The sequence below is a fragment of the Eptesicus fuscus genome, chromosome 25 (assembly GCF_027574615.1).
Source record: "Eptesicus fuscus isolate TK198812 chromosome 25, DD_ASM_mEF_20220401, whole genome shotgun sequence".
In the NCBI taxonomy this organism is placed as follows: domain Eukaryota; kingdom Metazoa; phylum Chordata; class Mammalia; order Chiroptera; family Vespertilionidae; genus Eptesicus; species Eptesicus fuscus.
Genome location: NC_072497.1, coordinates 963,327 through 976,799, shown reverse-complemented (window position 1 = coordinate 976,799; position 13,473 = coordinate 963,327). Strand labels below are relative to the sequence as shown.

Genomic DNA, 13,473 nt, shown 5'->3' with positions numbered 1-13,473 from the left:
CGGCCCCGCCCACCAGAGCACTCGTGGGTCCGGCTGCCCTTCGGCCAGGTGGCCATCTTCAGTGGGGGCTCGATCCTGATTTCTTCACACCCGGGTTCTGGAGACCCGTCGGAGGGTCCTGCCCGGGGACTGAGGGCCCGGCCCTGGGTCCGAGCGGCAGTTCTGAAAGCAGGACGTCCTTGGCACCGAGGGGGGTGCCCAGCCACAGCGGGCGCGTGTGCAGGGGGCAGGGTGGGCCCCACAGAGGCCAGGGCCGGCCTCCAAGGCCCCGTGACTTTTTGTTTTGTTTTGTTTTCAATCCTCACCCGAGGATATTCCTCCATTGATTCTTAGAGAGAGTGGAGGGGAGAGGGAGAGACCGAGAGAAACATCGATGTGAGAGAGACACATCGATGGGCTGCCTCCTGCACACACCCCCGACCAGGGCCAGGGATCGAACCCGCAACCAAGGTACATGCTCTTGAACGGGAATCGAACCCGAGACCCTTCAGTCCGCGGGCTGACGCTCTAACCACTGAGCAACGCCGCCAGAGCGCCTGAGGGCTTTTTGTGCCGTCTTTTCCTTCATTCCTAAACGTGGGCGGGTCCGGAAAGAGACACGTGAAGGTGTGAGAAGCTTCCTCTGCGGGCTGGGTCCTCCTCCAACCTCCGGGTCTCGGGGTCCCTCCACGCCCCACTTCCGTGTGTGTGTGTGTGTGTGTGTGTGTGTGTGTGTGTGTGTGTGTGGAGGGCATGTGTGTGGGCACAAGGATCCTCAGGAGTTTGGGGTCACGGCTCCCAGGGCCAGGAAAGGCCCGAGCCCCTGAGCCCGCCCACCCACGGAGGTCAGAGCACACGTGGTCCTGGAGCCAGCCTGGGAGGGGTGGCGGGTCCTGGGGAGTGGGGGCGCGCGGAGTGGGGGAGTGGGGAGTGTGGACGCGCGGAGTGGGGCGCACGGCGGGGGGACCGTGGGGACGCAGGCCGCGGGCTAGTGGCGCTTCAATTCCTCGCAGACGAAAGCGCTGATCGATAAGCTGCAGAAGCTCGTGTCCTCGGACGGCAGGTTTAAGAACCTGCGGGAAGCGCTGAAGAAGTGAGTGTGGGTCCCGCCCTGGTCACCGCCTCCCGTGGGACTGCGCCGCGCGGCATCCACCGCCCCCCCCATCTGGCTGAGCAGGAGTCTGTGTCTGTGTGTCTGTGTCTGTCTGTCTCCCCACCAGACCCCTGGGGCGTCCCAGGGCGGGTCAGCCCCGTCCTCCATCCTCTGCCCGAGAGACTCCAGTCTGGGGGCCCTTCCCGGGGGACAGGCCCAGGGAGGACCCCCAGAGTCCTTGATTCTAAAATGCACGGTTTGGGAATTTTTTTTTTTTTTTACATTTTAGTATTTCTGATACTGGGATACGTCTTAAAGGCGACGTCTGTATTGAATAGGAGTGTGTTTTTACTTCCTGTACTTGGGAATCGGGCCTCAAAACAAAAGCGCCGCCCTGGCCGGTGTTGCTCAGTGGTTAGAGCATCAGCCCACAGGTTCGATTCCTGGTCAAAGGCAGGATTTTTTTAATTTATTTATTTGGTTAATCCTCACCTGAGGATATTTTTCCATTTATTTATTTATTTATTTTTTTAGAGGGAGAGTGGAAGGGAGGGAGAGAGAGAGAGAAACATCGACGTGAGAGAGACACATCCGTTGGCTGCCTCCCCCATGCACCCGGCCGGGGATGGAGCCTGCAACCGAGGTGCGTGCCCTTGACCACATCGAACCCGAGACCCTCGGGTCCGCAGGCCGATGCCCTGTCCACTGAGCCACACTGGCCAGGGCTGGGTGGCGGGTTTGCTCCCCAGTCCCGGCCGGGATGCGGGGGAGGCAGCCAGTCGATGCGTCTCTCACATCGATGTTTCTCTCTGTCTTCCTCTCCACTCTCCCGAGATCACCGGGGAATAGCCCGCCCAGGGAGGATTTTAAAAAGTACCTTCCCAGACGGTGCATCTGAGAATCAAACCAACGCCCCCGGACCCACAGCTGCCCCTCGGTCTGCAGGGCCGCCCCCCCACCCCCAGCTCCTGCAGTTCACCCACGTACCCCTGAGGCGCTGCCAGCCCTGGCGGTTCCCGGAGAGCCAGAAGGTCCCTGTTGGGGGCCAGGCCTGTGCCCTGCGGGGCGGCTGGGAGCCTCCTGGCCCCGCCCACATATGCCAGGGACCCCGCCCCCAGCGACCCCGCCCAGAGTGACCCCACCCCCAGCGACCCCGCCCTGAGTGACCCCACCCCCAGGGACCCCTCCCCAGCGACCCCGCCCTGAGTGACCCCGCCTTGAGCGACCCGCCCCCAGCGGCCCGCCCGAGTGACCCCCACCCTGAGTGACCCCGCCCAGGCAGCGGGGCGGGGGGGGGCCCTGGTTACGTGGCCCCAGCTCACAGGATGGGGCTGCCATGCCCTCGGGCGGCTGTGCCCGTCCCCACTCTCCCCGCCCGACTGGCTGCCCCAGGGAGAGACACGGGGAGACCCTGGTTACCATGGAGACCAGGACGCCTCCCGTCTCTCCAGGGGCCCGCAGGTGCCTGCTGATGGGGAGCCCCGCTCCGGGATCAGCACCCCTCGGGCCGTCAGCACTGGGCCCGCACGGTGGCCCTGAGCCCCCCACCCCCGGCCCGCCTGTCCGTCCGCCCGTCCCTCCCCGTGTCCTCCCGTCTGGTCTGTCCGCCGGCTCCGTGTCCATGGCCTGACCATCCCGCTCTGTTTGTGTCCTCAGACCGCGTTGCCCCTCCGTGCCGCCCGCCGTGTGTCCCCCGCCCGGGCTCCCGGAGCCCCGTGGACTGTGCTTGTGGGGAGCTCCCCTCCGTGCATTCACCACCCGTGCGTCCGTCCGTCCGCCCGCCCGCCCCCGGCGCCTCCATCCGCCTCCTTCACATGGCTTCTCGGCCGCCGCCTCTGCCTCCGCGGCCCGTGGGCCCCATTCTGTCTGCGCCCCCACCCTCCCCGCCCCGCCCCCCGGGCCCGGGCCCTGTAAGTGCCTCTCCCCGCGCCTGTCCCTGCCACGCGGGGCGACGGGCACGTGGGATGCGCGCCCAGACCTGTGCGCGGACGGCTGCTCACTTCAGGGACACGCGCCCCGCCCTGCGGAGGGGGCCGAGGTTGGGGCCACCTGAGGCCCCAGGTTTCCGGTTTCCCAGAGAGCGAGCTGCGTGGGCACAGCGGGCGGAGGGCGGGAGGGGGCCCGGAGGGGTCTCCCTGCGTGAGTCCTCGGCCCCACTCCTCGTCCCGCCCCTTCCCCTAAAATACTCAGTGTTGCGCCAGCACCTCTGCCAGCCAAGACTGCACCCCAAGTCTCCCTCCCTCCCTCCAGCCTCTCTTCTATTTTTTTAAATATATTTTATTGATTTTTTACAGAGAGGAAGGGAGAGGGAGAGAGAGAAACATCGATGAGAGAGAAACATCGATCAGCTGCCTCCTGCACACCCCCCACTGGGGATGTGCCCGCAACCAAGGTACATGCCCTTGACCAGAATCGAACCTGGGACCCTTCAGTCCGCAGGCCGACGCTCTATCCGCTGAGCCACACCGGTTAGGGCTCTTCTATTTTTTTAAATTATATTTTTATTGATTTCAGAGAAGGGAGAGAGATAGAAACATCAATGATGAGAGAGAATCACCGATCGGCTGCCTCCACGCCCCCCACTGGGGATCGAGCCCGCACCCCGGGCATGTGCCCTGACCTCCTGGTTCATAGGTCGATGCTCAATCCCAGAGCCCTGGCGGCCGGGAAATTCTACCATTTTCCTAGAAAAAATATTTTTATTTTGATCTGGTCCATGCCCACTGCATTGATCTCAACGCCCCCGAAGGGTCAGGAGCTGGGCGTGAACCGCTCTGCTGTCCCTGTTCCCCAAACCCCGCGGCTCCTCCTTCCGCACGACTGGGTCCGAGCCAGACGAACCCGAGTTCCCGGGCCCACGGAACCGGCTCCTTGAAGCGGCCTCTCGTGCTGGGAGGGCCCGTTTGTAAGTGACACCGTCTGTCCCTGCCGTTTGCCTCCAAGTTGCGACCCGCCCTGCGTCCCTTACCTGGGCATGTACCTCACGGACCTGGCCTTCATCGAGGAGGGGACCCCCAACTACACGGAGGACGGCCTGGTCAACTTCTCCAAGATGAGGATGGTGCGTCTCCCACGGGGCCCTCCCGTGAGAACCGGGGATCCGGGCAGCCAGCGGCTGGCATCTGGCCCCGGGCAGCCTTCCCGCCTTCCCACTGGGCTGCCCGCCCCTCAGACCAGCACACCGAGGCTGGGGGGGAGGGAGGGAGACGTGACCAGCCCCGGGCACCCCTCCGTCCAGGGCAGAGCCGGGACCAGAGCCCTGTCTGTCTGATTCCGGCCCCACCTTCACGCCCTTCCACCCCGTGCATGGACCGCGGGCGTCAGGGGCCGGACAGCCGCTCGGGCAGCGCCTCCCAGGGCCCGGAGGTCTCGCATGTCCCAGCGAGCAACCTGGGCCTGGGCTCTCGGGGAGACGGGACCCCAGAGCGGGGTCAGGGGGCGCCTGGCTGCTCGCCGTCCCTCCTTCCTCCTCCCTGCACGCTGGGCCCCCGCCTGTATCGGGCTCCCCTCCTTAATAGAGGGGCCTCTTGGGAGCCTGCACACAGTAGGCCCTCAGGACGCGAGGGAGGCAGAGGCCTTTAACCTTGGCCAGGACCCTGCCTGCGGCCGGGGCTGTGGCTGCCTGCCTGCCCCACGGAGTGGGGTGCCCGTCTGCCCCGCGGAGTGGGGTGCCCGTCTGCCCCGCGGAGTGGGGGTGCCCGTCTGCCCCGCGGAGTGGGGTGCCCGTCTGCCCCGCGGAGTGGGGGTGCCCGTCTGCCCCGCGGAGTGGGGTGCCCGTCTGCCCCGCAGAGTGGGGGTGCCCTCTGCCCTGCGGAGTGGGGGTGCCCTCTGCCCCGCGGAGTGGGGGTGCCCGTCTGCCCCGCGGGGTGGGGGTGCCCGTCTGCCCCGCGGAGTGGGGGTGCCCGCCTGCCCCGCGGAGTGGGGTGCCCGTCTGCCCCGCGGAGTGGGGTGCCCGCCTGCCCCGCGGAGTGGGGGTGCCCGCCTGCCCCGCGGAGTGGGGTGCCCGTCTGCCCCGCGGGGTGGGGGTGCCCTGCGGAGTGGGGGTGCCCCGCGGAGTGGGGGTGGCACTGAGAGGGAAGCCTGTCCCTCTAGAACCCCTTCCTCCCCGCAGATATCCCACATTATCCGAGAGATCCGCCAGTTCCAGCAAACCGCCTACAAAATAGAGCACCAGGCGAAGGTAGGGGTCAACGTCACTTCCGCTTTCCTTCTTTTTTGTGGGTTTTTAATATGTTTTTTATTGACGTCAGAGAGGAAGGGAGGGAGAGAGAGAGAAATGTCAATGAGAGAGAGAATCACGGATCGGCTGCCTCCTGCACGCCCCCCACTGGGGATGAAGCCCACAACCCGGGCATGTGCCCCGACTGGGAATCGAACCCTGACCTCCTGGTTCATAGGTCAACGCTCAACCACTGAGCCACACCGGCCGGGCTTAAAAATTCTTGTGGCACCCCGGCTGAACATCGCCGGCCTAACCATTGGGCCACGTCTTCCTGGCTCGGCATTCATTCGTTCTCATTCGGCCCACATTCACTGAGCACCTACTATGCGCCAGGCTCTGCGTTGGGCCTGGACCCCTCGCCTTTACACACGAGCGAGCGAGCCCCGATGGTGATGCCAGGGACCCTCACTGCTCTTTCAGACCCTTTAACCAGCAGCTTCGACTGTCACCCCTAAAGTAGAACCCTAATGGGAGATGACCTTGAGGGGCATGACCTTGAAGGAGATTTGACCTTGAGCCAGCTCGCTACAGAGGAGGGGTTGGGAGGGTGTAGACCTCCGTGCTCCAAGCAGGGCCGTTCCAGGAAGCGACCGGTGAGGCGTGAAAGATGAGTCTGCCTCCCTCGGCTGCGAGACGCCCCCGTCTTTGTCTTTCTCAGGGGTTACGGGTTCCTCAGACCCCATCTGAGCTGTCTGCCTGCAGGGGCCGGCAGAGCCACCAGGCAGCCCTATAACCCCTCCCACGGCAGCCAGCCCGGAGGCAGGAGGCCCCCATTCAATTGATTTTTATTGTTAATCCTCCCTGGAGGGCATTGTTCCCACTGATTCTTAGAGGGAGCAGGAGGGAGGGCAGGGGAAGAGAGAGAGAGACATTGGTGAGAGAGACACATCGACTGGTCGCCTCACACACACACACACACACACACACACACACACACACCCCAACCCAGGCCCGGGATCACACGTGCAACCCAGGCACACGCCTTGATCAGACAAAATAATAAAACAAACCCCTTCAGTATGCAGGCTGACGCTCTAACCATTGTGCGACCAGCCCAGGCAAGAGGTGATTTTTCTAAAGGAGCGATCAGGAGATTCCCAGCTGGCCGGCGCGGTCCAGTGGTTAGAGCGCCAGGACCACCAACAGAAGGGTCACAGGTTCGATTCCGGTCCAAGGTGCGTGCATGCCTTGGTTGCAGACTCCATCCCTGGTGCCATTTGGGGCATGGGCAGGAGGCAGCCAGTCAAGGCATCCCTCTCCCATCGATGTTTCTCTCTCTCTCTGTCTCACCCCCTCCCTTGCACTCTCTCTAAAAATAAATCGATGGAAAACATAGACTCGGGTGAGGACGAACAACAACAAATATATATATGACCAGTCAACAGAATGACATGTACTGACCACCAAGGGGCAGATGCTCGATGCAGGAGCTGCCCCCTGGTGGTCAGTGTACTCCCACAGCCAACCTCCCGTGGCTGGCCAACCTCCCGGCCCCTGATCGGGACTGGGTGAGACAGGCCCCAATCGGCCCCAATCACCAGCCAGGCTGAGGGACCCCACCTGTGCACGAATTCGTGCACTGGGCCTCTACTAATCTACACTAATAAAAGAGAAAGATGCAAACTGACCATACCTTCACAACACCCACCAGCCAATCAGGAGTGAGTATGCAAATTAACCCAACAACGATGGCGGGTTAATTTGCATACGCAGGCACTGAGCGGCTGGGGGCAGGATGCAGGTGTTCCGCACCACCCCAGCTTCTCCAGGCCCCTGGGCAGTGTGGGAAGGAGGAAAGGCGGTGCCAGCAGCCAGGGGAAGGAAGGCCCATTCTTGCACGAATATTCATACATCGGGCTTCTAGTAATCCCATCTAATAAAAGAATAATATGCAAATTAACCATCACTCTGCTACACTCACAAGCCACACCCATCAGCCAATCAGGAGTGAGTATTCAAATTAACCCAACCAAGATGGCTTTGGCCACGGAGAGAGCAGGAGGGAGGCTTGGGTTTCCCCAGCAATGGAGGAAGCCAAGCTTTTTGCACACCCTGGCCAGCCTAGGCCTCCGCTTAAGGCTATAAAGTTTCAATTATAGAAGATAAATCCCAACAGAAATGGCTGCCACCACGGAGTGAGCAGAAGGCTTGGCTCTGCTCCAGGCTACAAAGTTTCAATTGTAGAAGATAAATAAACCCCAGATACCAGGGCCTCCGCTTGGGTCGCTGGGGGGTGTGGCCAGCTTGCAAACCGCCACAGGCCCCTCGCCCAGGCCACCTCATGCCCCAAGGGAACCCCCACCCTGACCTGGGACACCCTTCAGGGCAAACCTGCTGGCCCCCACCCATGAACCAGGCCTCTATCCTATCTAATAAAAGAGTAATATGCAGATTGACCATCACTGCAACACACAAGATGGCTGCCCCGATGTGGTCAAAGATCCTGCCCCCATGTGGACACAAGATGGCCACCACAAGATGGCCAGCAGGAGATGGCAGTTGGGAGGGACCAGGCCTGCAAGGGAGGGCAGTTGTGGGCAATCAACCCTGCAGGGGAGGGCAGTTAGGGGTGACCAGGCCTGCAAGGGAGGGCAGTTGGGGGTGATCAAGCCTGAAGAGGAGGGCAGTTAGGGGTGACCAGGCCTGCAGGGGAGGGCAGTTAGGGGCAAACAGGCTGGCAGGGGAGTGGTTAGGGGATGATCAGGCTGGCAGGCAGAAGCGGTTAGGGGCAATCAGGAAGGCAGTCATGCGAGCAGTTGGGAGCCAGCAGTCCTGGATTGTGAGAGGGATGTCCGACTGCCCATTTAGGTCTGATCCCACTGGAATCGGGCCTAAACGGGCAGTCGGACATCCCTCGAGGAGTCCCAGATTGGAGAGGGTGCAGGCTGGGCTGAGGGACAGCCCCCCCGTGCACGAATTTCGTGCACCAGGCCTCTAGTATTAATAATAAATAATAAGACAAAACCCCGCTTCACCCCTTTCGGCCGCCGGTGCCCCCAGGAGTGCCCGGCTCCGGTGAGACCCTGGTGCCCAAGGTCACGGGTTCCGGAGGCCCTTCCCGCCACCCCCTCTCCCTCTCCCTCCCTCCCTCAGGTCACCCAGTACCTGCTGGACCAGTCCTTCGTGATGGACGAGGAGAGCCTCTACGAGTCCTCTCTCCGCATCGAACCCAAGCTCCCCACCTGAGGCCGCCCGCCGCCCCCCGCCCGCGCTCCCCGGAGGCCGCCGGGCCGCGCTGTACATACTCGTCGTCTCTGGATCCTCCTCCTCCGTGTGCTTCTCCAAGAACACAGACCCGGCCCCGTCTTAGTTCCCGAACTGTGACTGCACCAGCCCCCTGTCCCCCCCACACCGCCCGCCAGCCCTCGTCCACCTGCGGGGCCTGGCCCGTGCGCCCCAGCCCCTCGCGCCTGGCCCGACCCCACAGGCAGCAGGGCCCTGCGCTCACGAACCTTCAGAAACGTCCGGCTTCTGTCCTCCCCCGCCGGGCCGGGCCGGGCCCCCCAGCACTTCCCAGCATGTCCCATGTAGTTGCTAAAACGGGGTGGGGCGGGGTGGGGGGGTGGTTCAGGGGGCCCATGCCCCGAAGCCCAGCCATCGGCCCATCTCCCCGTGGACGGCCAGAGTCGCAGGCCTGGGGACTCGTCGCTCCCTGTCTCCCAGGCCCCTGGACGCAGGGGGTCCCCCCGCCCCATCCCCACCCGGGGAGACCCAGGCTCCGCCGCACCGACACCCCACCCGGGCACCCGTCGTCCTTCGCTCTGGGAATCACACCGGACAGACGGACGGACGGACGGACAGCGGGCACGAGGCCCCGAAACTCAACAAGGAAAAGAGTCACATCGCCAAGTCGACGCCTGCCCACCGATCGCTGCCCCAGGTCGCTGCAAGCCGGAACACGCACACACACACATGCACACACGCGCACACGCACACGCCACTTCTCCTCCGTCAGACGCCTCGTGGCCCCCCCGCCCCCCAGCTTCGTGAGATGCTCCCAGTCCGTCTCTGCCTCGTGACAGTAGCTCCCGCCGCAGCGATTAGAACCCGTCCCCGCGTGTGTGTGCCCGCCACGGCCGTCCTCCCGAAGGCCCCTCGCAGGAGCCCGAACCCCCAGTGCCAGCCCTGCGAGCACGACCCAGTTTTCTACACGGGACACGGGATGGGGGGCGGGGGGGCAGGCGCCGTGGCGGCCCCGGGCCACGCCTGCGTGAGCAATACCCACTGGTTTGAGGATTCTGTGTCCAGTCCCACACACTCTTCCCACGTCCGGCTCGTTTGGAGAAAAAAACAAAAAAACACAGAAAAAGAACTTTCCATTTTTGTAAAGATCAATGTTTCCTGATTACCTCTTGCTAAATAAATCTATTCTATCTCAGGGTGAACAGTGAGTTTGGGTGGGTGTCCTTCATTCCCGCCCAGGACGTGGGGGGCACTCGGTCTCTATTGGGGGGGAGGGTTGGAGGGGCGTTGGGACCAGACCCCAAGGGACGAGGACACGGTCCTGCTTGTGGGGACTCCCAGTCTCTCCAGGGAGGTGGCTTCCGTTACCTGTGGGGCCAGGAAAGAATCACTCCACAGTTTAATGGCTGCAAACAATTTCTAGCCCGGCCAGTGTGGCTCAGTGGTTGAGCGTCGACCAGGAAGGAGGTCAGGGTTCGCTTCCGGGTCAGGGCACAGGCCCCGGTTGTGGGCTCCATCCCCAGTCGGGGGTGTGCAGGAGGCAGCCAATCGATGATTCTCTCTCATCATTGATGTTTCTCTCTCCCTCTCCCTTCCTCTCTGGAATCAATAATATATTTTCTTAATTTTTTTTTTCTTTTTTTTACAGAGAGGAAGGGAGAGGGATAGAGAGTCCGCAGGCCGACGCTCTATCCACTGAGCCACACTGGCCGGGCCTCGCCCTGTGCTTACCGATCCTCGTCCCTTTCCCAACGGTGCCTGCGGAGGCCTCGATGCCGTGGGGGCCGGAGGCCAGGTGGTGGCTGTCACAGGAACGTGAGGTGCCACCCAGGCATCATCAGGCCCTGCGTGTGGTGTCCACACCTCACCACACACGGCCACGCGCACCCACACGCACCCACATGCACACACACGCACCCACATGCACACACACGCACCCTCACGCACACACACACACACACCCGACCCCGGGCCTGACTCCCTGACCGCCGAGGGCGCGTGCCCAGCAAGGGGGCGACACTCACAAAGCAAGGAGCCCCCCCGTTCCAGCTCCAGCCCTCACCGCCCTGCAGGCTCCAGGCCCTCGCTGCCCAGGACCCGGAAGCCACCCCCACGTGGGTGCCCTTCCGCCGCCTCACACTCAGCTGGACCCGCTGACCTCGTCACCTCCACCCGCACCCGCCCCGCCCGGGTGTGCCAGCCGGAACCCCGGAGGTCACCGTGCCGCCACCTCCACGGGGTCACCGGGTCCCGGCGAGGGCATCCTCCTGCTCACCCTGCAGCCGGCGACAGCCCCTCCCACCTCAGCCACCACCCTGCACCGCAGTTCTCAAACTTCCTGGCCAACGGCACCCCTCGGCACACTTCTGAATGATCGAGATCCCGACGCGAGGGCCCCCACACACGGGTGGCAATACGGCTGCATTCCTGACTCTGAGCCTTGGGGAAACTTTAAAGATCATGATGGCCCGGCCGGCTGGCTCTGCGGTTGAGCGTCGACCTAGGAACCAGGAGGTCAGGGTTCGATTCCCGGTCAGGGCACAGGCCCGGGTTGGGGCGTGCCGGAGGCAGCCGATCCATGATTCTCTCTCATCATGGATGTTTCTCTCTCTCGCTCCTTCTCCCTTCCTCTCTGCAATCAATACAAATATATATATTTTTTAAAGTTGACCCCAGCCCTGACTGGTGTGGCTCAGTGGATAGAGTTTCGGCCTGCGACTGAAGGGTCCCGGGTTCGATTCCGGTCAAGGGCATGCACCTTGGTTGCGGGCACATCCCCAGTGGGGGGGGGGGGGGGGGTGCAGGAGGCAGCTGATGGATGTTTCTCTCTCATCGATGTTTCTAGCTCTCTCTCCCTCTCCCTTCCTCTCTGTAAAAAATCAGTAAAATATATTTAAAATATAAAGAGAGGGGGTGGTTGCACAACACCGTGACGGCACTCAACGCCCCAGAAGGAAACACTTTAAAATGCTTGATTGCACGTTATGTGAACTGAACCCCAAGAAAAACAAATAAGGGGAGGAGCTGAAGGGAGAGTCCTCGTGACCGGACACCAGTCAGGCCAGCTGATGGGAGGAGTCTGAATGGCACATCTCAGATTGCTTAATTGTATGTTCCGTCGATTTCATCACCCCAGTTAGCAACAAACAACAGGAACCCATCCGGGTGGGGCTCAGGGGCTGAGCCTCGACCCACGTATGAACCGGGAGGTCAGGGTTCGATTCCCGGTCAGGGCACATGCCCGGGCTGTGGGCTCCATCCCCAGTGTGGGGCGTGCAGGAGGCAGCCGATCGATCGATGATTCTCTCTCATCGTTGATTCATTGATGTTTCTATCTCTCTCTCCCTCTGCAATTGATTTCAGAGAGGAAGGGAGAGGGAGAGAGAGCTAGAAACATCGATGAGAGAGAAACATCGATCAGCTGCCTCCTGCACACTCCCTACTGGGGATGTGCCCGCAACCAAGGTACATGCCTCTGACCAGAATCGAACCCGGGACCCTTCAGTCCGCAGGCTGACGCTCTATCCACTGAGCCACACCGGTTAGGGCCCGAGTTTTTTTTTGTAATATATATATTTTTATTGATTTCAGAGAGGAAGGGAGAGAGAGATAGAAACATCCATGATGAGAGAGAATCATGGATCGGCTGCCTCCTGCACGCCCCCCGCTGGGGATGGAGCCCGCAACCCGGGCCTGTGCCCTGACCGGGAATCGAACCCTGACCTCCTGGTTCCTAGGTGGATGCTCAACCATGTTTTTTTTAAAAGGGGGGAGGGGGGTTGCTGGTCAGAAAAGTGTCTCTAACTGGGCCTGTGGGGGAGTGTGTGCGGGGGGGACAGCCGGGATCCTGGCTGAGGGGAGGGGAGGGCGGCGTGACTCGATGAGTGACAGCCCCGCGCAGGGGTCGGGTGGAGACCGGGGAGCGGGTGGGAGGGGCTGGCAGGGCCCTGGGTGTCCGGCCGGGAGTCACCCGCAGGTGCCAGCACCCGGGCGGGGATGGCGAAATCGCTGGGGCTCCTTCTGGCCCGGCCTGATTCCAGCTCCTCCCGCGGCCCTTTATCAGCTCTTATCATCGCTCACGCCAGCAGGTGTGTTCACTGGGCAATTAGGACCCACACGCGTGACTCATGGCCCAGAAACACTCAGGGCTCACTTCTCCCTGCCGGGAAGGGCGGCGGGAAGGCCCAGCTCATGCAGGGGGCAGGGCCAGGAGGAAGGGGGGAGGGGCAGGGGCCTGGGGGCAGGGGCAGGGGGCAGGGCCAGGGGTCAAGGAGCTGGGGGCAGGGGCAGGGGGCAGGGGCAGGGGGCAGGGGCAGGGGGCAGGGGCCTGGGGGCAGGGGCAGGGGACAGGAAGCAGCGGGCTGGGGGCAGGGGGCAGGGGGCAGGGGGCAGGGGCAGGGGGCAGGGAGCAGGGGGCAGGGGGCAGGGGCAGGGGCAGGAGCAGAGGGCAGGGGCTGGGGGCAGGGGGCAGGAGCAGGGGGCAGGGGCAGGGGCAGGGGGCAGGGGCAGGAGCAGGGGGCAGGGGGGAGGGTCAGGGGCCAGGGGTCAGGGGGCTGGGGGCAGGAGCAGGGGGCAGGGGGCAGGAGCAGGGGGCAGGGGCAGGGGGCAGGGGGCAGGGGCAGGGGGCAGGGGGCAGGGGGCAGGGGGCAGGGTCAGGGGCCAGGGGTCAGGGGGCTGGGGGCTGGGGGCAGGGGCAGGGGGCAGGGGCAGGGGCAGGGGGCAGGGGGCAGGGGCAGGGGGCAGGGTCAGGGGCAGGGGTCAGGGGGCTGGGGGCAGGGGCAGGGGGCAGGGGCAGGGGCAGGGGGCAGGGGGCAGGGGCAGGGGGCAGGGGCAGGGGGCAGGGGCAGGGGGCAGGGGCAGGGGGCAGGGGTCAGGGGGCTGGGGGCAGGGGGCAGGGGCTGTTGCTCAGGGTCCCTCTGTTGCCCGCCCCCTCTCAGAGCCCTCCTGGCCCCCGGGCGTGTCAGGAGGCCAGTGCAGCACCTCCCCCCCCCTCCCC

The 13,473-nt window shown here is 63.5% G+C and overlaps 1 protein-coding gene across 1 annotated transcript in view; it reads left to right on the top strand.

Moving 5' to 3' along the window:
- Positions 1–8,480, top strand: part of RASGRF1 (Ras protein specific guanine nucleotide releasing factor 1) — a 60,833-nt gene extending 52,353 nt beyond the window's left edge. Inside the window, exons 24-27 of the mRNA XM_054713415.1 lie at positions 993–1,072; positions 4,016–4,133; positions 5,184–5,252; positions 8,388–8,480. Coding sequence (XP_054569390.1) covers positions 993–1,072; positions 4,016–4,133; positions 5,184–5,252; positions 8,388–8,480 — 360 coding nt within the window. The remainder of the gene's footprint in view (positions 1–992; positions 1,073–4,015; positions 4,134–5,183; positions 5,253–8,387) is intronic.
- The last annotated feature ends 4,993 nt before the right edge of the window (positions 8,481–13,473 follow it).